This window comes from Euprymna scolopes, chromosome 45, assembly GCF_053919585.1.
Source record: "Euprymna scolopes isolate OS-2025 chromosome 45, ASM5391958v1, whole genome shotgun sequence".
NCBI lineage: Eukaryota > Metazoa > Mollusca > Cephalopoda > Sepiida > Sepiolidae > Euprymna > Euprymna scolopes.
The window spans coordinates 10,320,097-10,347,175 of NC_136526.1; the positions used below are offsets into that span (position 1 = coordinate 10,320,097).

Genomic DNA, 27,079 nt, shown 5'->3' on the forward strand with positions numbered 1-27,079 from the left:
GCGTGATGTTTGACACGTTCAAAAGTTTTTCAAGGCCTTCTCCAGACAAAATTCAAGTTTTCACAACAAAATTTGATGTTCACTTAAAAATCCACAGCGATTCGAAAACATGGTAAAAAAAAAAAAATCAAATATACAAATAAATGTTACCATAGCCAATAAAAGTTACTTTGCAACCTACCTGCATCATTTTGTGGTATCTTTTAAAGTTGTTTTAAATGTTTTTTATTTCAACTCTTTTTACGGCTTTTAAATTTCAAACCAAGATGGTTGCTGTTTAATCAATTGGGGGGGGGGGGATCGCCATTAGAGAGTCCCGTTCGCACAAGGAAACTATTTTTTTTTTTTAGAGGGGAGGTGGATAATTTTATTTATAGTGGCTGCCACTAATCCCCCCCCAAAAAAAAAATAAATTAAATTATAAATGAGAACAAAAATAGACGGATATTTTAATTTTTATCCCAAAACTACTAAAAGTAGTTTATCATAAAACTACCTCGGGTAGTTTTATGATAAAGGGACATAATTCTTGTTTCCACAATAATACAATGTAATTTCAGAACAATATATTTTGATTTTGTTTTCAATATTTTAATGGTATTTTTATTAATATTTAAAAAATAATTTAATAGTATTTATTTCGATTTTATTTTTAATATTTTAACAAATTTTTACTCAGCATGATATAATTTTCAAGTCCTTTTCAAGCAATTTTCGAGACATTTTCCATATTTTCAAGGATTTTTCAAAGTAATAAAAGAAATAAAGCCTTTTCAAGGCAAAAGTCAAAATTCCAGGAATTTTCAAGTCCGTACGAACCCTGTCATTTTAAAGGCTCCAAAGTTACTTCTGAATTTGAACAGGTCACAAAGTAAAAATACACAAACCATTTTCAAATGTATTAATAATTAATCATTGCTGACATTTGTGATCCTTTGTAATTCAAGTGATTTTGAAGCCTTAAAACTGTTGATTAGAAATTTAAAAGATCACATCCAAGGAAAACAAGTTTTTTTCGATTGTTTATCACCGTGCACATCAATATCCTTGGACCTCTATTGTTCCTGATATTCATAAATGACCTCCCGACAACATTGCCTCTGAGATGGGTATATATGCTGATGACACTACACTCTATGGCAGGCACGACAGGAAGACGAATGAACACATTTCTAAAGAAATGGCAGAAACACTAGAGGAAGACCTCCAATCTGTAGTGGAATGGGGACAAAAGTGGTTGGTCGCGTTCAATGCTGCCAAGACTAAACTAGTTTCATTCAATAATTACAAGAAACCCTATCTACCACCCATAGCAATGGCCAACGACTCTTTATCTGAGAGTCCATCTTTCAAACTCCTTGGCCTAACGTTCACAGGAAACATGAGTTGGAACAATTACATTGAAGGCATTGGCAGGACCACTGCAAGAAAGGTGGGCTCTCTCTACCGTGCTAGATAACTACTAACACCCGAAAGTATCCTGTACCTCTATAAGGCCACCATTCTCCCATGTATGGAGTATTGCTGGTGCATCTGCTACTAGTCTCTCGCTCCTTGACAAGGTTCAAAAGAGAGTCGCAAACCTGATAGGCCCTGAACTGGCATCTAAGCTTCAGCCTCTGTCCCATCGACGTAATGTTGCATCCCTCTGCCTTTTCTACAAGTATTTTAGTGGTGAATGCTCTGACGAACTGCAATCACTTGTGCCCCCACGACGTGAGCACCCTCGACAAACCCGACAGGCTGCTTAATCCCACCCCCACACTGTAGAGATCCCTAGATGTAAAAGATCTTTTTACTCCAATAGTTTCTTCCCCAGAACCGCTAGACTCTGGAATTCCATTCCAGGTCCCTGCTTCCCCAACAGTACTGACGTGCAGAAGTTCAAGTGTAACGTGAACCGACACCTTGCTGCCCAAATCCCTACATAGTACCCCAGTAGTTGTACCCCTGATAGTAGCTCCCTACACCAAAGTGGCAATTTGCCTTGTTTGGGGTGAAAATGTAATAAAAAAAAAAATAAATAAAAAAAATAATCATCAAGTGGTGTCCGGCATTGATGTCTATGGTTTCCCATCTCTCTCCCTCTTGAGGCATTCATGAATTCATTGTTGTTCATCATTATTAAAGTTGCCCAGGTATTCAGACTGTCAGCGTATGTTTCTCGCTGTCGTCCTCTGCTTCTTCTACCCACGATCTTTCTTGCCAAACTAATCTGTTTTATTCCGCTTTTTTTCTGTAGACCCATGAATCTCGTTTGTCTTTTTCATACTGTTCTTATTAGAGACCTTTCTGTGTTTGCCATTTCTAATACCTCCTGGGTTTTCTTTTCTGTTCAGGATATCTTAAAAATTCTCCCCAGGAGCCATTCGTTGACATCTATGCTGATGACACAACCATCTATGGCAACACATCAAAGGCCATAAATGACAAAGTTCTCTCTGATTCTCCCTCCTCTGATCTCGAGCACGTGGTACAGTGGAGGAAGAGGTGGCTGGTTACTTTTAATGCATCTAAAACCAAGTTCCTATCTTTACATCACCAACGCTCTGATCCCCATCTGGCATCAATTGAAATGGATGACTCTCATCTATAATTTTCCCCACTCTTTATCTGTGCCTAAATCAAAACGTACATTCCATGAACAAAGCTTCTTTCTTAGAAGTGCACGCCTGTGGAACTCTCTTCTGTTTGCCTGTTTCTCACCTGACTACAACTTGGATGTCTTCAAGTCCAACATAAACAAATTCCTGATCAACCTCCCCCTTAAGGCACTTTATCAAATCTCCAATACTAACGATTACTACGATACTATCCCATTGATACATGCAATAACCCTTATCCTCGAATGGCTTCCGGGGCTTGATAAGTAGTGACCACCGTGTAAAAAAAAAAGTTTCAGTTGCCTCTAGTCTTTTCCTCGTGGTGTTGGTGATTGTCCAACACTCACAATCGTATAATAGAACAGACCCTACGATACTATCCCATTGATACACGCAATAACCCTTATCCTCGAGTGGCTTCCGGGGCTCACAATCATATAATAGAACAGACCATACATATAGTAAGTATTGTACACATAGGGTATCTCAAATGCATGACATCATAAAGAATGAATGGTAGACGAGAGAGTTTGAAAACAGCAGCAACCATAACCGCTGGCTACTGCTAATTTATCAACCAATATTAAAATCAAGATCATATATTTAATTGCTGTAGGGCGACCTTCTTAGATATTAGGCTTTATTAATGAAAATTCTGCCTACATCGCCTCCCTCCTGTGGGCCCTAATATCTCCCATATTAATTACTGTTTCCTTTATCACGCAAATGTTACTAGAAATGGAGTTTATTATTTTCTTTAATTCTTCATTAATTGTGTCTGAGTGTACGACACAATCACGTTGACACACCGGTTCTTGCCAGATCATCGAAGTTAAGCAACGTTGAGCCTGGCCAGTACCAGATGGGTGACCAGTTGGGAAGGCTAAGCGCTGCATGTACCGAAAAAAGAACTCAGTCGCTACAAAACCATCTACAAAAGTTGTAGATGGCCTATGCCCCTCCAGATGGTCTATGCCCCTCCAGATGGCCTATGCCCCTCCAGATGGCCTATGCCACTCCAGATGGCCTATGCCCCTCCAGATGGCCTATGCCCCATGGCTATGGATGGATGGTGTGTCTGAGCACGTGTGTTGGTATATAAAACGGTCTCTACACAAACTATATCATTCAAACACGGTACTGTTTGAATATATGGTTATGTGGCAGTTTTAGTTGTTTAGAACTGCTTTAAAGCTTCACCGCTCACTCATTTTTCGACCAAATTTCAAACAATTATTACAGTTTATAGATCACCTTCTCAGCTATATTCTGAAAATTTTTTTTCAATTTTCGTTCAGTAAAACAAAAGTTATGATGAATTTTCTGCCGTTCAAAATCATAAAAAATATAAAGAGGTGAGTGACGTTTTTTATGACTGGTTTTCATAGCAACCACGTTGCTTCAGCGACTACTGTTGCTATTAATTCACTAATGAAAGCATGAAAAGAAGAAAGTTGGGGAATTTTATTGAAAGCAGACAAGTGTTATTACATATGTGTTTATGGGGGCAAAAAAATAAGACTGAAATTAAACAAAGAACAAGTGAATTTACTGGAAGCCTGGAAAAATGAATTACAATAGAAAAATGCGAGCATGAAAAGTAATATGGTTAAGCTTAAACATGGAAAAGTAAAGGGCTAGTTGTTAAAACTGGAAAAGGACATGATATTCTAGTAAAAAATATAATAAATTTATAACTTAAAATATTGCAGCATTAATTTTTTTAAATTCAATTTATAACATTATATAATCAATTCTTTATGCTGCAATATTTTAAGCTATAAATTTATTATATTTTTTGCTCGAACATCTTGTCCTTTTCTTTTCCAGCTTTAACAATTAGTCCTTTACTTTTCTAAGTTTAATCCTAACCATGTTACTTTTCATGCTCGATTTTTCTATTGTAATATATATATATATATATATATATATATATACATATATATATACACACATGTTATATATATATATATATATATATATATATATATATATATATATATACACACATATATTTATTAACATTATATAATCTATTGTAATAATATATACAAATACTGACCCAACATCATGTTTAATATAATACCGAAATTGATAATTTTGTCTGCGCAATAGATTGGTACATCGTGAATAAGATGAGAAGTAGTGGGAGGAGGGGAACATGAATGTATTACATATAAAAGTCTCATAATCTTAAAACTGTGGGTTCAATCCCAGTACAGTGTAGTACATTTTTTTATAATTTTATCTTCAATCCTACTTAAAAAAAAAAAAAAAATAGCTTTTTTTATCAGTCTATACTTTTTTTTTTTTTTTAAATACAACTTTGGGGTATTTAGCAGAGAAGCCAACAAACAACTATACGAAAAATAAATAAGCGCGCATACCAAGATGGCCTGTAGCAATAACATAAGAAATAAATAACATTACTTAATATATAGAAAATTACTTATTTACGGAAAATTGGGTAATTTAGCAGAGAAGCCAACAAAGAACTATATGAAAAATATATATATACAAGAAATAAATGTTATCGTAGGCAATCAAAGTTAATTTAATATCTACCTGGCTCATTTGTTTTGGTTTTCAAGTAGTTTTATTGATCTTTAATCTAAAAAAATTGTTTTTCCGAGCAGATTTTTGGAAAAAAAATTTAAAAAAATAAAAAAAGATAAAATAAATTGGAAAAAGGAAATCTCGTTTTGAATTTTTCAAACTTATCTCTGCCCAAGTCTTTATTTATCCTTCTTTCTCACAAGTTACCGAACGAACTCACACAGACACACAAAGTGACTTGTATATGATAGTATATGTATATATATATAGCCAGTAGAGTTTAGTTTCCTAGAAGTACATCCAATGAAACAACATGTGTCTACCAAAATAGTGCTCAATGAGTGAACAGAGCAGGTATATTAATTTTATTTTGACTTTTGACGGTAATTCTTGGCCTGAAGACGTAATCCCCCAACGTGGGTGATTACAGAAACATGTATGCACATATGTAGCCATTAATGTATGTATAAATAAAATTAATATATATATATATATATATATATATATATATATATATATATATATATACTATCATATATAAGTCACTTTGTGTGTCTGATATATATATAGATATAGATTTGAGGTGTTTAAAAGTCGGGACTAAGACAACGAGGTTGTTAGATAGTGCTCAATAAAAATTTTTTTTTATTATTTGAGGGTAAACAGTTACATATGGTCGCTACAAATAGCCATCTGTCTCAGTCAAAGAGACTTCCTCAGGCGATCTACGACCTCTGGACGCCAAAAAGAACAAAAAAAAAAGGGCTTTTTTGTTGGGTTTTTTTTTCTGTTTTTGGCGTCAAGAGGTCCTACGTCGCCTGAGGAAGTCGCTTTGACTGAAACAGATGGCTATATGTAGTGAGCATATGTAACTGTTTACCCTCAAATAATAATAATAATAATAATATATATATATATATATATATATATATAATAGTTTACCATGGGGTCCCGATTTTGAATCTCGTTAGATTTAGCCACTCTGATGAGTCGTAGACGACGAAACACATGTCAATGGATAATTACATTTAAAAAACGATGCATACGCCGCTTCCTATTTGGGGGTACCAAATGGGTCAAAAGGGAAAATTATTCCGAATTTGCATTTAGGTAAAAATGCACTTTCGTTAAAAAATTATTGCAAAACCAAATACCGTCTATATATTGGAAGAGGGCAATTTGACTTTATCGTTAAAGCAAGAAATAAGCCAAACTTTTGTATTTATTTCTTTAGATTTTAATAAGCAGCAAAATTTATTAGAAGTGGGGGGGGGGTCACTAAAAAAAAAATAATTACATTAAATTTATTTTCATGGCAAATGCTCATCTGTGTTCTAATCTATGGTCCCCCTTGCCAAACTTTCACGAAAAAAAAAAAACACTAGTTGGAGAGAGTAGTTGCAGGAAGGCCATACAAGGTGCCTTTAATAAGTTTCCAGACTTTTTTTGTACAGGCATTTAAAACTGTCATGGACTCTTGAAAATTCAGTATGTTATTAATATCCACCTTATGAGATGACTGACCAATTTTTATGATTTCAAATTCAAATGAACAGCTACAGCAGGAATTGAAGTGCACGCCTGTGGAACTCTCGCCGATTTGCCTGTTTCCCACCTGACTACAACTTGGATGTGTTCAAGTCCAACGTAAACAAATTCCTGATGAACCGCCCCCTTAAGTAAGACACTTTATCAAATCTCCATTACTAACGATTAACGTGATACTATCCCATTGATTACTGTGCACGCAATAACCCTTATCCCTGAGTGGCTTCTGGGCCTTGATATGTGGTGACTAAAGCCTGATTGCCATCGTTTCAAAAATGCAATCTGGATGTTAGGACATTTTAGAAGAACGATGGACAGCACTGCATTTTGCAGATTTCATTTCCTGGGAGACTAGCTAATTCGCATAGCAAAAATTATAAAAATCATGAAAAAAAACAACAAATAATAAACAAGAAATACTGGCTGAAAACACTATCAATAATTTTCCCCACTCTTTCTTCTTTCTTTGAACTGCACGGCTGTGGAACTCTGTTCTGTTCTTCTGCTTTCCAACTGACTACAATATGGTCGTCTTCAAGTCCAACATAAACAAATTCTTGATGAGCCATCCCCTTAAGTAACCCAATTTATCAAATTTCCGCTACTAACAATTACTACAATATTGTCCCATTGATTTCTGTACACTCATTAATCCTTATCTTCGAGTGGCCTCCAGGCCTTGATACGTGGTGACTTCTTATATAAAGAAAAAAAAAGTAAGCTAAATATGTCAAACAATAAAACGTTTAATAATATAGGATTGGAATGTTTAGTTTTAATAAACAAAGATATGAGAGAAAAAACCAGGCAAGGATCTTTGGTTACGTAGATACATGACGTAACAAGTTTAGAGATGCTTTAGAAAGTTAGTTAGTATTGAATCTGTAGCAGGCAGCCAAGAGAGATCTATAGTTGCCTCTTGCAAAACTTTCACGAAAAACACTCGTCTAGCTAAAACCACTATCAATTTCCCCCACGCTCTATCCGCGCCTAAACCTAAACATGGAATCCATGAACAATGCTTCTTTCTTAGAAACTGCATGCCTGTGGAACTCTGTTCCGCTTGCCTGCTTTCTAGCTAACTACAATTTGGTAGTCTTCAAGTCCAACGTAAACAAATTCTTGATGAACCATCCCCCTTCAGTAATCCAATTTACCAAATTTCCACTACTAATGATTACTACAATACTGTCCCATTGACTACTATACACTCTTTAACTCTTATCCTTGAGTGGCCTCTGGGCCTTGATTCATTGACTACTGTACTGTAGTATTGGGAATCCCAGCTTAATTGCTACATAGGTAGTTTTAGAAATAGAAAGTTATATAAGCATATTCTGATTTCCCATCAGCGATTTAACAGGGTCAGAAGGTTAGGTTTGACAGGCATCAAACCCAAGTCACCTTGAATGACCTAGATTAGATGTACCGGAAATTAAGGGGTAAAATGGGAATTGTGGTCGTAGGCTCCCAGTTGACGACCACATGGAAGAGTGGCTTTGGGCAGCAGAGAATGCAGACAGGAGATTTCGGGTCTCCGACAACCAGGGTCCGAGATGTTAGGCTTGCCTTGAATAAAAAAGATTGAAGCTTCAAATTCCATCTTGTTGTTCATTGATGAATCTGTCTGCAGCATTCACTCCCCAGCAAGACGGAGACCAGCGACCAAGAAGGCATCATCCGCTGGCCAAGGCAATCAGGTATGTTCGCATTACATTTGCACATACATGTCTCGGAAACTTCCAAGGCAAAAAGCACTATAAGAATAACACACACACCCACACACACATATAACAGTGAACTGCATGTTAGATACGTAAGAACATACACACCCACACGTATGTATGTAAGAACGTACACACCCACACGTATGTACGTAAGAACGTACACACGCACACGTATGTACGTAAGAACGTACACACGCACACGTATGTATGTAAGAACGTACACACACTTATATACGTAAGAACATACACACACGTATATACGTAAGAACATACACACTCACACGTATATACGTAAGAACATACACACTCACACGTATATATGTAAGAACATACACGTATATACGTAAGAACATACACACACGTATATACGTAAGAACATACACACTCACACGTATATACGTAAGAACATACACACTCACATGTATATACGTAAGAACATACACACACGTATATACGTAAGAACATACACACTCACACGTATATACGTAAGAACATACACACTCACATGTATATACGTAAGAACATACACACTCACATGTATATACGTAAGAACATACACACTCACATGTATATGTAAGAACATACATACACGTATATACGTAAGAACATACACACACGTATATACGTAAGAACATACACACACGTATATACGTAAGAACATACACACACGTATATACGTAAGAACATACACACACGTATATACGTAAGAACATACACACTCACACGTATATACGTAAGAACATACACACTCACATGTATATACGTAAGAACATACACATGTATATACGTAAAAACATACACACTCACACGTATATATGCATAATAGAGAATAATAGTAAACACAAATCCTTTTCGTTACGGTAACAGTACACTCATTAACCCTTATCCTCGAGTGACCTCCAGGCCTTGATAAGTGGTGACTCGTTTGCAAAAAAAAAAAAAAAAAAAAAAAAAACCTCTACATTCTGTCGCACCATTTTTTTTTTTGTTGATGTAAATAATGGGACAAATAATTGGGTTATTTTGCGACTCAAAACAATGAAAAGACCGACTGTACTACAAGTGTGTGTGTGTCACGTCATGGTGGTGAAGGGGGATTACAAAAGACTTTTCTCTTGTTTTTAGATTAGTTTTTAAATTCAGAGAAATGCTATCTCCATCTCCACCATTGTATAAAATTTTGTGTGTGTGTGTGTGTGTGTGTGTGTGTGTTTGAGAATGTGTGTGTGTGTGTTCGAGAATGTGTGTGTGTGTGTGTGAGAATGTGTGTGTTTGAGAATGTGTGTGTGTGTTTGAGAATGAGAATGTGTGTGTGTAAGAATGTGTGTGTGTGTGTGAGAATGTGTGTTTGAGAATGTGTGTGTGTGTGTGAGAATGTGTGTGTTTGAGAATGTGTGTTTGTGTGTGTGTGTTTGAGAATGTGTGTGTGTGTGTGTGTGAGAATGTGTGTGTGGGTGTCTGTGTGTGTTTTCTATGGATTCGAAAACGTCTGGGCTGATTTTTATGAAATTTCGCACAAAAGTACTTTATATGCCTGGCAGTGTTCTTGTGTGTGTGTGTGAGCGTGAGTGAATGTGTGTGTGTGAGAGATTGTGTGAGAGTGAGAGTATGTGTAAGTGTGTGTGCGCTTGCGCGCGCGTGTGTGTGTGTGTTTTATATGGATTCGAAAACGGCTGGGCTGATTTTCTATATATATGAAAGCGAAAATGTATGTTCGCTTTCTGTGTATGTCCAAGAAAGGCATTTTTCAGAGAAGCGGTCGGTCGCCTAACAACCTTTTAAAACTTTTTATATCACATGTAAATCGTAATATCTCAGATTTAACAACAGAGCTCGCCTGTCGATTTAATTTGCTCGACTTTGGGAAGATAAATATTCAACAGTTTTCGCTCGCCGCATGTAGGTTAGGCCTTTTCCTATAATGTTTTCCTCCAACGTCTTGGTGAAAAAAAAAAAAAAAAGCATTCCCGCACTAAATGAAATGCTACCCCGCAGTCAAAAGTTGACCTCATTAAGTCATTAAAACGTGCACCTGCCAAATCCAAGTAATTAAATAAATTCAAACGTCTTTCCATTAGCATCTCGCGGTGGCCCAATCGTTAAAACCGTCGCACTCTTTTTTTTTCACACTTTAATTTACAACTTTGCCTCAAGGGTTCGGGTTCAATCCTCATACACCCGGGCAACGCCGGGTACCCTTCGCTAGTATTATATAAGTCTCATCTGTCTGATTAAATGTACACATGTATGTCTGCCTAAAACTTTCGACAGCAGTGACAGATTTTCACGAGATCGGTATCATTTTGAAGCTCAACGTCTCTGACGACAAATATTGAAAAATTGGCCAAAAACATTAATTCCTTCACCCTTGACTGGGCAGTTTTCTACAAGGAGGGGTCGATTTTTTGCGAGCCATTTTTGCAAGTCATTGTATCAGTTGGATTGACTTTGCCTAATTTTAACGTTCCGAACTGCCGGTCGTGTCATGGAGTAGCGGTAAGACGTCAGATTTTCTTTCGCTTTCTTTTCTGCCTTCGCGTCACGGGTTCAAGTCTACCTGCCTGTCTACTACCACTTTTTTTTTTTGCGCAACACACACCTCTAAACACCCGGGCAATGCTGGGCACCCAGGCTAATTGAACAAAAAGGTCACCTGTAATGTTTATTGCATTTTTGGTCTGGGAGCCAATATCTTCAAACAGCCTGATCTAGTAGCACCGGATGCCCTGACAGATATTACCACTCTGAACCAAAGTGGATCTGGAAGCAATGGTAATTAAGGGGCAGCTCCACATTCTCCAAATGGGCCCTCACTACTCGATGTTCTTAAAATCATACCCATTTATAACATACTAGCCTGGGTGCCTGGCAGTATGTTTAAGGGTGTTAGTTGAGCGCAAAAAAAAAAAAAAAAAAAAAAAAAAAACTAAGAGTAGCAGGCAAGCTCAAAAGTGCAGGAGGAAAAGGAGGCAAAAAAAAGCAAACGGTTTTATCGATGCGCCCACCATGATTGTGATGTCACGGGCGGTCGTAATAACGTGTTTTGTGCAACGTCGTTCAATTCAAGGTTTCAATGACTTGCAAAAAGGTTGACAAAACAAGCACCTTGCCGTGTAACAAACAGCCCAGTTGATGGTGAAATAAATAATATTTTTGGCCAATTTTTCGATATTTGTTGTCCAAGACATTGAGCTTTAAAACAATACCAATTTTGTCACGGTGGACGCGTTGGTCGAAAGTTTTTGGCAGACATACAAACACACACACATACATACATTTTGCTTCTTATTATAAACTAGCCTGGGTGTTTGGAGGTGTGCGTTGAGCAAAAAAAAAAAAAAAAAATGGGGGGGGGGTAGCAGGCTCAAACCCGTGACATGAAGGCGGAAAAGACAATGTAAAAAAATCTGACATCTTACCAATATTCCATGACGCGATCAAAGTCTAAAGCGTTTAAATTTAACATAGTCAATCAGAAACAAAAGATGACTTACAGAAAGGCATTGCTTTTAAACCTCCCACGAAGGTCGTTTTTAATGCAGCTTCCCCCAAAATAGTAATTGTCTCAGTAGGAAGGGTTTCCCTTACATTTAATAAGGATTAAAGCGTTTTTAATGTGGGGAAAACCAGCTCCCCCCAAAAAGAGGGCATTCTGGTAGTATCCAAATAAATAGTTATTGTCTCCCCTACATCTCAGTATGAAGGGTCTCCCCTACATTGACCAAGGACATATTACCTTATCAGAACAGACTACTCGGCCCGAAGGCCAAGCAGTTGCGTTCCAATAGTTTCGCTCTATTTATACGAAAAACACAAACACTGGAAACGATGGCATGGTGGGAATTTTGTTTAACGCTATCAAAAAAAAGACAATGTCCGTTTGCAAATGCGAAATATTACAATCTGGGAAGTATGCGAAAACTTCTCGCGGAATCTAACCAACGTGAGAAGCCCGACGCAAAAAAGCCTTTCGTGGACGTACACAAATGCTCATGCCCATTTTGCTTTTTCTATATTAGACTAGCGGGGGTACCCGGCGTTGCCAGGGTGTTTGGGAGTTGGAGGGGGGAGATGAATCAAAACAAACTGGAAAATAAAGAATAAGCGAACGTAATAATCCCGTTTAAATATTATTAAAAAAACTTCTTAAAAAAAAAATCGGAAAAACAAAAAAAAACAACAAACGTGATGGAAAAATTTTTTAAAAAATGAAAAAAATCGGAAAAACAAAAACAAAAAAAATAAAATAAAAAAACAGCGAACGTGATGGAAAAAAAAAAAACAAACGTGATGCAAAAACAAATGTTAAAACTTCTTAAAAAAAAAAAATCGGAAAAACAAAAAAAAACAACAAACGTGATGGAAAAATTTTTAAAAAAATGAAAAAAATCGGAAAAACAAAAAAAATAAAATAAAAAAACAGCGAACGTGATGGAAAAAAAAAACAAAAAAAAAACAAACGTGATGCAAAAACAAATGTTAAAACTTCTTAAAAAAAAATCGGAAAAACAAAAACAACAAACGTGATGGAAAAATAAAAAAAAATGAACAAAAAAATGGCATAAATAACCCTGTTTCAATATTAAAATCAAAATCAAAAAAAGAAAAATCTTACATCATGCAATCTTAAGATAACGATGCTGCTATTTAACCGACTGAGCTATGATCACGTCAGCGAAATAGGGTCGCTTTTTTATTTACATTTCAACTAATTCAAGAATGTTTTTTTTTTTGCACATGCTTGTTTGGTTAAATTGTCATGAAGGAACGATTTTCTGCTACCCCTCCCTGTAGAAAAGTGCCCAGTTGAGGGTGAAGGAATTAATGTTTTTAGCCGATTTTTCGATATGTGTCGTCCGAAGGGTCGAGCTTCAAAATGATACTGATCTCGTGAAAATCTGTCTCTCCTGTCGAATGTTTTTGCGAGACATACAAGCACACACATTTTACCTTTTATATATATAGACTAGCGGGGGTGCCTGGCGTTGTCCATGTGTTTTGGAAGTGTGAAAAAAAAAAAAAAGTTTTGGTAGGAAGGTAGGCTCGCACCCAAATCCTTGACACGAAGGTGGAAAAGAAAGGGAAAAAGAAGGGAGAGGAATGAAAACCATTTTAATTTAACGACTAAAAACTTAAGTGACAGGTGTGTGAATTTAATGAGGTCAAACATCACGTCATGTGGGGAAACTTAACTTTGGCTGCAAGCCAGTTTCTGCGTTTCCCACAAGATGTTGGGGAAAACCTCCCCATAAATAGAGGAGTGCCAATATGAATAGCAATTGTCTGATATAAGGCGTTTCCCCCGCATTGATCAAACCTCATTGCTTTTTTGGACATCCCTGTCACGAGTGTCAGAGAGCTGTGTTTATGGTACGGATTCAGTTTCGCTTTCATACTGAAAAGCCAAACAAACACGCGTAGACCAAGAAATATGGCGAAAGCGTGTAAAAATCGCCTAAATTAAAGATACATGCGAGCTCGTTTTGTAAATCATAGATATTATAATCTAGATAGCATATAAAAGGTTTTAAGAAAGAGTTACCGCTCTGAGCGCTCCCTCTCCAAAAGCCTTTGCCGGACAAAATTTTTATATTATAGACTAGCGGGGGTGCCCGGCGTTGCCCGGGTGTTTGGAGGTGTGTGTGTGTGTGTTCGGGGGGGCGGGGCGGGGGTAGAGCAAAACAAAATGGAAGCTAAAAAATAAGCACAGTAATAACCGTGTTTAAATATTTAAAAAAAAAAACAATGTCAAACTTGTTAAAAACGAGTGGAAAAACAAAAACAAAAAAAAAATAGTGAAAAAAGTTTTGGGAGGGAGGTAGGCTCGAACCGGAAGCCTTGAGGTGAATAGTCTGATGACTTAGCATGACGCCACAAAGCCAGGGACTTGGGAACAGCCGAAAATCAACGTTTAAAAATGCAGGTGGTTGAATGTCAACGTATGGTTTTCTAGGTCAAATATGACGCCAAAGTAGTGGTAGAGAAAATGAATTCACGGCACAAATTCTGTAAGATAAAAATCGCTGAAATAAAAGATTTTTACGACATCGTTTCATAAATCATAGATATTATCATCTAAGGAATATATAAAAAGTTTTAAGACATAGATAGTAACCCCCCAGAGAACTCCCGCCCAAAAAAAAAAAAAAAAGCCTTTGCCAGACATACAGAAAAAATGCACACACACTAGCACACATTTTTCCTTTCATTGGATCCAATATATAGTAATGATTTAAAATGTTATATAAAAAAAAAAAATGACTCGTGGCACACCACTGAGAATCTAAACCAAAACATTTAGTTTACAATTTACTTTTTTCCTTTAACGTTAATGCCTGAGCGAATGAGGACACGTTTGCTGCAAGGCTAAAAATTAAAACATGAGCCACTAGCTATTACGTTACGCATGCATATTCTTAATGCCGTCATTTAACCAACACCTGGCAAATTTCATTTCTTAAATTTTCACATATTTGCACGGATTTTAGCCAGCTAAAACCTAAACAAAGTTTTGCGTGGGTTCGAATACTCTATATATTAAGTTTCATGTCTGTAGACCAAAAACCGACAGAGGAGTTATGTAAGCAACATTTTTTTAAACAAATATATATATGCATACATTAGATTAGCCGTTTTCAGATTATTTAATGCCGAAATCGGTCAATTTTGGTTAGAATTATTATGCTTCAAGTTCTTAATATCTCGAAATATTTATTCATGGTGTTTGGTAACTTTCCTATTCGGCGAGTAAATAAAAATATTTAGTTGTCAGAGGTCAACTAAAGATAAATTTGTCCTTAGAGCCCTGCAGTTTAAACAAAATGAAAAAAAAAAAAGACAAGAAAAATTAGACACACATTTTTACAATTCCAATACCCACAAAAGTTCTGATTTTCCCAGATTCCTGATTAATCGTCCCTACACTAATACTTAACCCTTATGCTACGCTGGCTGTTAATTTTTTAACACCTAGTTTTTACGATTACAAACAAGTGCAACAATGGTGTCTTCAAGGATTATGGAATTCGTTGTCCTGCATTAATCAATGAATGAAACCCGTGTTTGAATATTTGATTAAAAAATTATTTTTCAAAGACCCTAGTCTTGATTTTATGTAATGTGAAAAAATTCACACCCATCGTAGGCAATGCATGTAAAAATACCATCGCAACCCAAGGGTTAAAGCCAAATTTTCCACTTGCATATTAAGAATGGCTTTCTATTTAGAAAACTATTCTTAACTTGGGGAAGGGGAATTTCACAAATTATTTTTGATTTAACAAATTTCACGTTTTCATTGAAACTTGTCTTCCGACATCTGATTGGATAATCGCCTCAGCATCTTCTGGTTGTTTAACCTGCCAGAAGATACTGATAGAAAGTTGTTAGAGATTAGGTCATAAACTGGCTAAGTACTATTGTTGGGACGATTATTCGGAATTGGGAATCGGAAAAAATCGGAACCAGAATCGGAAAAAAAAAAAAAATTTCTGCCTGTTTTCCGATGCCAAAGACGATTTCTTTATTTATCTTTTTTATTTGATTTTGTTTAATCCTTAGTCTACACTAGTTGTTAATTTTTTAACACCTAGTTTTTACGATTACAAACGACTGCAACAATGGTGTCTTCAAGGACTATGGAATTCTTCTTTGCCCTGCATTAATCAATGAATGAAACCCATGTTTAAATATTTGATTAAAAAATTATTTTTCAAAGACCCTAGTCTTGATTTTATGTAATGTGAAAAAATTCACACCCATCGTAAGCAATGTGTGTAAAAATACCATCATAACCCAAGGGTTAATGCCAAATTTTCCACTGATGGTAATAATGATAAAAATAATAAATATTTATTGATTTTAACTAACAACTCTATTGTTAAGAATTTAGAGATTTATAAAGAATTGGAATTGGTAATTTAATTGAGTACGGAATCGGTAATTGTATTGGAATCGGAAATTTAGTACGGAATCGAGGGAAAATATTGGAATTGTCCTGTCACTAGTAAGTACCAAAAATTCTTGAATCATTATTTACATAATGCTAAAAATCACAATGACTAATGTATACCTATTAACCCTTATCCTCGAGTGGCCTCTGGGCCTTGATAAGTGGTGACACCCTTGTAAAAAAAAAAAATAGATAATAGATTATCCACTCATGGAGGAGTAGCCAATCAAAACTTTAAGAGTGGACGCCCATCTCAGCATAATGGAACATTCCAGACTCATCAGGAACAAAATAAGGGAGTTTAATCGCAATCCAGAGATTCTGCAATCTGTCATGAATAATGTTTTGGAAAAAGCGCAAATATGCGAAGCTGAAAATGGACAACATTTAAAAGACATTATTTTTCATGAATAAAAATTGTTTGAATTGCTGGCTGTTAATTTTTTAACACCTAGTTTTTACGATTACTGCAACAATGGTGTCTTCAAGGACTATGGAATTCTTCTTTGCCCTAACTGCATTAATCAATGAATGAAACCCATGTTTGAATATTTGATTAAAAAATATTTTTCAAAAACCCTAGACTTGATTTTATGTGATGTGAAAAAATTCACACCCATCGTAGGCAATGTGTGTAAAAATACCATCATAGCCCAGGGGTTAATTGCAAAGGGAAAAGAAAAAAAGAAACAGCGAAAAATTTACTTTCACCATGACTAATGTTTGTGCAAAATTTCAAAAACATCTGAGGAGTAATTATTGAGAAAAGTGTGAACAAACAAACAATTTGGGGGCAATTTTAACCCTATAACGGCGATTAGTGAGGCAACCAGAGTTATTCTGGAAAATCCGTTCTGGCAAAAATTTACTTTCACCATGACTAATGTTTGTGCAAAATATTTAAAAAATTCAAGCTGTGGTTATTGAGAAAAGTGCAAACAGACGAACGGAAGTAAATTATTAGATCTAATCCCTCCTTTGTTGACTTTTGCAAAGGAAAAAAAAAAAAAAAAAAAAAGCCAAGCATGCAAGGTCCCTTCCACGAGTGAAAAATTTACTTTCATCACGACTAATGTTTGCGCAAAATTTCAAAAAGGGAAAAAGAAAAAAGCAAACAATAACATCAATGTTTGGTACCTTTTTATGTCAAAAAGCCGGTATCTTCATACAGCTTAAAAACAACTAGCAAGGGTACCACTAAAAGCCTTACGACAGTCAAGGAACTTCTCAACAAGATCAAACACCCAGTAAAGTCGGGGATGCTGTGGTTTTTCTACCACGACGCTCAAAATAATACAGGCGGTCCACTTAAAAGTAGCCCAACCTCTCTAATCTTTCTCTTAATGACCAACTGACACCACAAGACAAAATGCAATTCTTTTTCCAACAAGATGGCGCTACATGCCACACGTCTCACAGATCATATGACATGAGTTCATGACATGTTTACGGAAGAGAGAACAATAAGCAAAGGGTTATGGCCAGCACGTTCCCCGGACTTGTCATCATGTGATTTTTTTTATCTTTGGGGGACTTTAAAACAAAATGTTTATGCAAATAATCCTCACAATCTAGACCAACTAAAGGAGAACATTGCCAACGTTATCAGGAGAATCGCAAGAGAAGATCTACAGGCAGTATCTGCAAACGTTGTTAAACATGCCTACATGTCGACGAGTAGCACTTTCAGCATCTTTTATAAAACTACAAGTAATTTATATATATAAAAGCGAAAATGTGTGCATGTATGTATGTACGTGTGTTCGCATTTTGTGTATGTCTGTAAAAGGCTTCTTTCGCTGGACTTTCATAAAACTACAAGTAATCTATATATATATATAAAAGCGAAAATGTGTGTGACCATTTTGTGTATGTCTCGCAAAGGCTTTTCTCGCACGCGCTCTCGGTGGGGGGAGAGGTTACGATCGCTTAGAACTGTTTATATAGGCCGTAGATAATAATATCTAGGATCTGGGAAATGCAGAGCTGTCCATCGTTCTTCTAAAATGTCCTCACGTCCAGATTGCATTTTTGAAATTAACCAGCTTTTACAATAAGGCTTTAGTAGGGTGTATTCCAATTCCTGCTGTAGCTGTTCCTTTGAACCTGAAATCATAAAAATTGGGCATTCGTCTCATAAGATGTATAGCAATAACATACTGGATTTTCAAGAGTCTATGGCAGTTTAAAATGCTTGTACAAATTGGTAAATTGGATTACTTGGTAAATGCCTGTACAAATTGGATTACTTAAGGGAACAGCTCATCAAGAATTTGTTTAGGTTGGACTTAAAGACAACCATATTGTAGTCAACTGGAAAGCAGGCAAATGGAAGAGAGTTCTACAGGTGTGTAGTTTTCTAAGAAAGAAACTTTGTTCATGGAATCTACGTTTTAGTTTCAGATAAAGAGTGAGGGAAATTATTGATAACGGTTTCAGCTCGACGAGTGTTTCTTGTGAAAGTTTGGCAAAGGGGGGACTAAAAATTGGAGCTCAGACGAGAGGACCTTTGTTAAGAGTTAAATAGAGAGAATAGTTGCAGGAAGATCATATGAGATGCCGTCAATAAGTTTCAAGATTTTTTTTTTTTTTTGTACAGGTATTTAAAATTGTCGTAGACCCTTGAAAATTCAGTATGTTATTGCTATACATCTTATGAGATGACTGACCAATTTTTATGATTTCAGGTTCAAATGAACAGCTACAACAGGAATTGGAATACAGCCTACTAAAGCCTGATTGTCACAGCTGGTGAGGTTCAAAAATGCAATCTGGACGTGAAGTCGTTTTAGAAGTACGAAAGACAGTAGTGCATTTATTTATTTAGAGTTTAATAAATAAATTCATCAGAAAGAGGAGGGGTCGACTAAAACAAATAATTATATTCAATTTATTTTCATGGCAATTTCTAAACTTTTACAAAATAATGCTAAGTGGAGAGAAAGTAGTTGCAGGAAGGTCATACAAGACGTCTCCAATAAGTTTCCAGACATTTTTTGTATAGTCATTTAAAATTGTCATAGACTTTTTTTTTTTTTTTTTACATAGGTATAACCACTTATCAAGGCCCAGAGACCACTCGAGGATAAGAGTTAAGTGTACAGTAGTCAATTGGACAATATAGTAATTGTTAGTCATGGAAATTCAGTAAATTTGTTAACTTAAGTGGAACGACTCATCAAGAACTTGTTTACGTTAGACTTGAACACAACCATATTGTAGTCAGCTGGAAACCAGGAAAACGGAAGACAATTCCACAGGCGTGCAGTTCTAAGAAAAAAGCTTTGTTCATGGAATCTACGTTTAGGTACAGATAAAGAGTGGGGGGAATTATTGATAGTATTTTCAGCTAGACGAGTGTTTCTTGTAAAAGTTTTGCAAGGGGGGACCATAGATTAAAGCTCACTCGAGGACTTGCCATGAAAATAACGATAAAGCAGAGACAAACTCGCAACATCTCTTCTGTGAGAAAGAGGTTGCAGGGAAGAGAAAAGGACATCTCTTGAAAATTCACTATGTTATTGCTATACATCTTGATGACTGACCAATTTTTATGATATCAGGTTCAAATGAACAGCTACAGCAGGAATTGGAATACACCCTACTAAAGCCTGATTGTCACAGCTGCCGAATTTCAAAAATGCAAGTAATTGTCTGTATTTTTGAGATGAGGTGTTTTCATTGATTGAGATTGTCGGACTGACTTCCTCATCTTGGTTGTTATCGCCACCTGATGAAGGCCGAATGGCAAAACGGCCGAAACGTTGTGACGATGAAGGCCGGAGGGCAAAACGGCCGAAACGTTGTGACGATAACAACCAAGATGAGGAAGTCAGTCCGACAATCTCAATCAATTCAAAAATGCAATTTGAACATGAGATGGCGCTTTAGAAGAACGATATGCAATTCTGTTTTAAACTTGGAAAAATGCCTCAGAAACGTATGAAGTGCTTCAGACTGCTTTTGGACCATCTTGCATGTATCAAGTTTTTGAGCGGTATAAGAGATTCAAGGAAGGCAAGGCGTCTGTGAAGGAAGTCAGAACAACAGAGTTAATTGGCCAAATCAGGAATTTCATGGATAAGAACCGTTGTCTGTCTATAGAGATTCCATGTCAAATCATCCAGTAGACAATCGAAATTTCACCCCCTCCCTCAGAAGTTTTTATCCTTTTGACCCCTGTAAGATACACATAAGTTATGATGGACTGCCAAATTTCAGACCAAGCAATCGACGGGAACCATTTTTGAGCCCAGCCAAAATAAGGCCAAGAGGCTAAAAAAGAACTTGCTCAATATATGTTACCGTGACATAGGCTGACATATATTTGGTGGGTTTCTAACAGTATTTTGTATAGTTTTTTATTTTTAACTAATTTTCCCAAACTTACCGTGTTCATCAGAGTCGGGTACCATTTTACATTTTCCAATACATCGGTAAACACTGTTTTTTGAGGTGAATAAACATGTTACATTAAATAAAAACATGAAAAACTTTATTTGTTATATATATGTTTTTTGTATATATAACAAATAAAGTTTTTCGTAAGTTTGGGAAAAGGAGTTAAAAAATAAAAAGCTAGACAAAATACGGTTAAAAACTTGCACCATGTTACCGTAAAGGCTGACATATATTTGGTGGATTTTTAACAGTATTTTGTATATTTTTTCATTTTTAACTCCTTTTCCCGAACTTACCGTGTCAAAGAGAGAGTCGGGCGACATTTTACATTTTCCAATACATCGGTAAACATTGTATGCTTTTTGAGCTGAATAAACATGTTAGATTGAATAAAAACACTAAAAACATATCCCGTTAGGTAGAAAAGTAACTTATCTTGCCTTTGATAACATTTATTTGTTATATATTTGTTTTTTTGACAACTTTTTCGAATCTATATGTACAGTAATACAAACCCCTTTCCCCCCCCCCCAATAATTCGGTAGACTAGTGGGCAGTTTTGCAGTTAAGCCCGGCAAAGTCGAAAGTAAGTTCGATAACTCTAGAAGGTTCACATTAGTATTTTCACCGTCAAATCCTGTATTCTATTGAACGAATTGGAAGTAACCACTTGATTACGAACAAAATATACATTTTTATATATTTATAACTATTTATTTAACAGAAAAATGAAACAATGCTTTGCTTCCCTCCTGACTACAACTTGGATGTCTTCAAGTCCAACGTAAACAAATTCCTGATGAACCACCCCCTTAATTAGACACTTTAAATATCCACACTAACGTACTGTATTTACAATAACCCTTATCCCTGAGTGGCCTCCGGGCCTTGATAAGTGGTGGTGGTGGTGACTGGTGACCACCTTGTAAAAAAAAAAAAGTGTAAAAAAATATAATATAAAAAAAACCTGAAACTGTCGTGTGTAAAGTGTAAAAGTTGAAATAAAATATTTTTTAAATATTTGAAAACTTTAATAATTCGTAATATCGTGATTTTTGACGGTTTTATCCTCAAATTAAATAAAAAAAAAATATGAAAATATTTTTTTAAAAACCGTGAAACTTTGCTGTGCGTAATAAAAGGAAATAAAAAAAAAAGGTAAAACTATACAAACACCGTGACAGCGAATTAACCCTAACCCTAACCCCTAAACCTAAACCCTGACCCTAATCCTAACCCTAACGCTGTCACGGTGTTTGTATAATAATACCAAAAAAAATTTTAATATTTTTTTTTTATTAAATATTTTTTTATTTTAGGTTTTAAAACTTTAATAATTCGTAATATCGTGATTTGACGATGTGTAAATACTTTCGACTTTGCCGGGCTTAACTACAAGACTGCCCAAGTGGGAAGGTTTTTTTTTTGGTTTTTTTTTTTTAATTTAATCTGAAAAATCTTATGGTGCTTTGCTTAAGATATAGTCGAGTTATATTTTTAATGGTGCTAGTGCTAGTTTAATTGTTTTTAATGGTGAAATCGTATTTCCAAATTTAATTAAAATTTTATTATATGTTGTTTTTTTTTATTCAATTGTAAGGTTAAAGTATAGAATAGGTACAAAACACCCTCCCCTCCCCATGTTAAGAATGGCTTTTTAAATAATAACGTTATTATTTACGTCTGGATCACTCTCTGATGCAGTGCTGCAGTGCTGCACTAGTACCTTTTTAATATATATTTTTAAGCAAAAACAATATTGCTTATTGTCATGTCGAAAATAGCAATATATCCAAAATTTACGAAAAGCCATCGAGCAGAGTGATTGTGTTTTTAGTTAAAAAAAAAAAAAAAAGAAGGTTTTGGCAACAAATACTGGTGCAGCCTCAGCCATGACACAAATAATCTAAAATAGTCCTTCTGTCGCCTATATCTTAACAAGCACCTATTGGTATTTTTACGGCCTAACCCAACGTAGTATAAACCCCCCCCCCTCAAGTTAAGAACCGCTTTCGAAATAAACATCACCAACCTCCCCATGTTAAGATCGGCTTCCGAAATAAACATCACCAACCTCCCCATGATCGGCTTTCGGAATAAACATCACTAACCTCCTCATGTTAAGATCGGCTTTCGGAATAAACATCAACCTCCTCATGTTAAGATCGGCTTTCGAAATAAACACCAATTTATGTTTATTCCGAAAGCCGATCTTAACATGGGGAGGTGGGACCCACCTCCCCATGTTAAGATCGGCTTTCAGAATAAACATCAACCTCCCCATGATCGGCTTTCGGAATCACCAACCTCCTCATGTTAAGATCGGCTTTCGGAATAAACATCACCAACCTCCCCAAAGAACCCCAATGTCAAGAACGGCTTTTGCGGTTTTGATTCCGAAAGCCGTTCTTAACATGGGTTCTTTCGTAATAAAACAGCTTTTTTTATAGTCTAAAAAATCTCATTTAATTAAATTATTATAAGTTTTTAAAAAAAGCAAATAAATATTATAAAAAAAAAAAAATTAGAAAGATTTTAATTTGAAAAAAAAAATACATTTCTTTTTATGGAAAACACGTTTTTTTTTTTTTACCGGTTTTGATTTTGAACGTGTCAAAAAAACACACAAAAAAAAAACTTTTATGATTTGCAAATTAAATACAAACAATTTTAAGACTGAATCTATTAGAGTTTAATCCACAAAATAATAAAATATTGTCATTTTTTTTTTTTAAGTTAAACATCAACAAGAAAAAAATCCCCTGAAATGAATGTTCTTTTTCGAAACAACGTGGAGGAAAAGAGAGAGAGAGAAAGAAAAACGTGTTTGATAAAAAATGAATTAAAACTAGACTTTTTTTACACACATAAAGATATATATATATTTATAAAAACCTACCTCATTTTCAATTTCAGCTATTTTTTCTAAAATACCCATTGTGAACGTTCAAAAGTGACGATTATTATATTATTCTATATTATTCAAACACACGGGGGGGGAGTAAGAAAAGAGTTTTTCTTTTTTTCTTTTCGAGTCTAAATTTAGTTAAACTCCAGCGATTTCAGCTGTGAAAGAGTGGAACTCTTCAATATTCGAAATCAAAAAAAAAAAAAAGTACAAGATTGGCGGAAACCGGAAGTGAATCCTTTGACACGAACAAAGGTTAAATGTCACTTTCAGTTGACAATACAAAAACTGAAATTTAAGCGAAGCGAAACCGAAACCCGAAATATTATGTTGGTGCAAAAATATCGTTTTTTTGACTGTTAACTATATATAGAAACGATATTATTTTTGCACCAGCATGAAATTAAACGTGATTTTATACATACAAGCTTGGATTAAAAATATATATATCTTTTTTAATAATCTAATTTATAAAAATCATTATGTCTGTCTGGCTGTCTGTCTCTCCATATTTTTTAACTCTATCTCTCCCAGAACTAAAAGTCGCAAAGCGGGGGGGGGGGCTATCGGTCTCAAAGGATTGGATTTTTTATGGGACATTCTTTTATGGATCCTTAGCCGGTTAAAATAGTTTTTAAGGGGTCAAAAAAAAAAAAAAAATCAAAATTGAAAAAAATAAATCGTTAAACATTTTGTACAGTCATCTTAGTTTATTTTTAATCAGTACATATGCGTGTCACGTTGGTACAGTGGTAACGTCACCAGCTTTGAATGCTACGGATTTGATTTCGGTTTCGATTCTAGCTGATGGCACCCAAATCCTTTTTTTTTTTTTTAACTTTTGAAATAACGACTCTGTAATAATGCATACGAAATCTGGACAAATGAAAATATCATATGTAAGCATATTTTACGACCGGGCAAAGACCCCCCCCCTCCCCACTAAAAACTTTAGCCTGTTCTAAGGTATTTAATTCGTTCAAGTCAGACGGGATTGTCTGATCTTTGTATTTGAAGAAAGCATTACCTCCTCCTTTGAGAGGAGGAAATTTGTCGTTTGAGCGGTCTTTACCGACCAGGGAACGCTGACAGGTCTGCAATAGAAAAATATATATATAAAAATACAAAAACGTCCGCGCTTATTGGGGATTTGGTCTTTATCTAAGGGAGGTCACTAGCATTAACTAAGGAAATAATGTTATTTTGTTGCAGATAATTTAAGACGCTGAAATTACGAGAAAAATGCACCCCTCTCCAAAAGAAAGTGCACTTGATTGGGGGAAAAATTGTCTCAGTCAAGAAGGATTTCATTGTCAAACCGAAGACTGAACAGATGCAACACTTTTATTAAGTGACAATAATTAAATAAACTGTAAAATATTTTTTAATTAGAAAATATTTTATTTTAAGTATTTCTCCATTTTATTGGTCCTTCGACAAAACGAGGATAGACCTGTATATTCACACTTGTCCGTTCGTCTGGCCGCGCTTTTCTCAATAACTATGCCTTAGAATTTTTTTAAATTTTGCACAAACATTAAACATGATATGAATAAAAAAGTAACAGAACGGATTTTCCGGGAAAACTCTGGTTGGCCCCCCCTCCCCCCGGAATGGCTAAAATTGACACTTTTGTGCTTATTAAAAAAAATTGATACCTTGGATTTAAAAAAAAACTTTCTGAAAAGTTGTAACTAACTGATTTCTATATAATTTTGTTTGTCTATACTTCGCGATAACTCTTGGGTGTGCCCTAGGGGCTTTTTTTTGGGCTAATAAAAACACTCCATTTTTGGGATTATTTTACCATATTTGTCCAAAATTTTCTATGTATGTCTATTTAGCAGTTTTGCATAATGCTGAACTCAAATTTAAATATGTTAAGGTCCTGGGGACTTTTGGGGTTAAATGGTGGGGTGGCGTGGGGGTAAATTATGGATTAGTCATTTCTTTTTTTGCATGGTGCAAAACTCAAATTTACATATGTTAAGGCCTAAAACTGCACTGTTTGTTCATTTTCACTAGGATCTGACGTCTCCTGGGGACTTTTGGGGCTAAATGGGGTGGGTGAGAAAATGCTGAACTTTGTCATTTTTTTAATGTCTCGTTCACTGTGCACTCACGGGGGACACTGCATGCTTCACTTGTTTTAACTGAGGATCGAATCAATGTGCTGAATACAACTTCTTAAAACTTCAAAAACGTACATTTTTTAAAAATCTTTTTATTACATTTTCACCCCAAACAAGGCACATTGCCACTTTGTTGTAGGGGCCTACTATCAGGGACATAAGCATCAGGGGTATTATGTAGGGAGTTGGGCAGCAAGATGTCGGTTTGCGTTACACTTGAACTTCTGCATGTCAGTACAGTTGGGGAAGCAGGGACTCGAAAGGGAATTCCAAAGTCTAGCTGTTCTGGGGAAGAAACTACTGGAGTAGAAGGCTCTCTTACATCTAGGGATTTCTACTGTGAAGGGGTGGGATTTAGCTGCTTGACAGGTTTGTCGGGGGTATTTACGTCGAGGGGACACAAGTGCTTGCAGTTCGTCAGAGCATTCACTGTTAAAGTACTTGTAGAACAGGCAGAGGGATGCAACATTTCGTCGATGGGACAGAGGTTGAAGTTTAGATGACAGTTCAGGACCTATCAGGTTGGCGACTCTCTTTTGAACCTTGTCTAGGAGCGAGAGACTAGTAGCAGATACACCAGCCCAAATATGACAACAATACTCCATACATGGGCGAATGGTGGCCTTATAGAGGTACATGATACTTTCGGGCGTTAGTAGCTTTCTAGCATGGTAGAGAGAACCTACCTTCTTCGCAGCGGTCCTGGCAATGCTTTCAATGTAATTGTTCCCACTCATGTGTCCTGTGAACGTCAGGCCAAGCAGTTTAAAAGATGTACTTTCAGATAAAGAGTCACTGGCCATTGCTATTGGTGGTAGAGAAGGATTCTTGTAATTATTGAAGGAAACCAGTTTAGGCTTGGCAGCATTGAATGTGACCATCCATTTTTGTCCCCATTCCACTACAGATTGGAGGTCATCCTCTAATGTTTCTGTTATTTCTTTAGATATGTGTTCATTTGTTTTCCTGTCGTGCCTGTTATAGAGTGTGGTGTCATCAGCATATATACCCATCTCAGAGACAATTTTGTTGGGGAGGTCATTTATGAACATTAGGAATAATAGAGGTCCAAGGATAGACCCTTTAGGCACTCCCACATTCATATCATTTTGGGTTGGAAGATACAGCGATAAGGTGACCAGGTTAAGATACCTAAATACCAATTTTTTTTTTTGGAAAGCATCATATTTGTACACAATGGGGTAAGCCTGGTGCCCCCATTCTGCTATTCTATCTATCTATCTATCTATCTA

At 35.9% G+C, this 27,079-nt stretch overlaps 1 protein-coding gene across 1 annotated transcript in view; it reads right to left on the bottom strand.

The window, feature by feature from the left end:
- Positions 1-23,927, bottom strand: part of LOC145269245 (developmentally-regulated GTP-binding protein 1-like) — a 51,208-nt gene extending 27,281 nt beyond the window's left edge. The window contains exon 1 of the mRNA XM_080124868.1: positions 23,686-23,927. Within this exon, the coding sequence (XP_079980994.1) occupies positions 23,686-23,724 (39 nt within the window). The 5' untranslated portion in view covers positions 23,725-23,927. The remainder of the gene's footprint in view (positions 1-23,685) is intronic.
- Between the last annotated feature and the right edge of the window lie 3,152 nt (positions 23,928-27,079).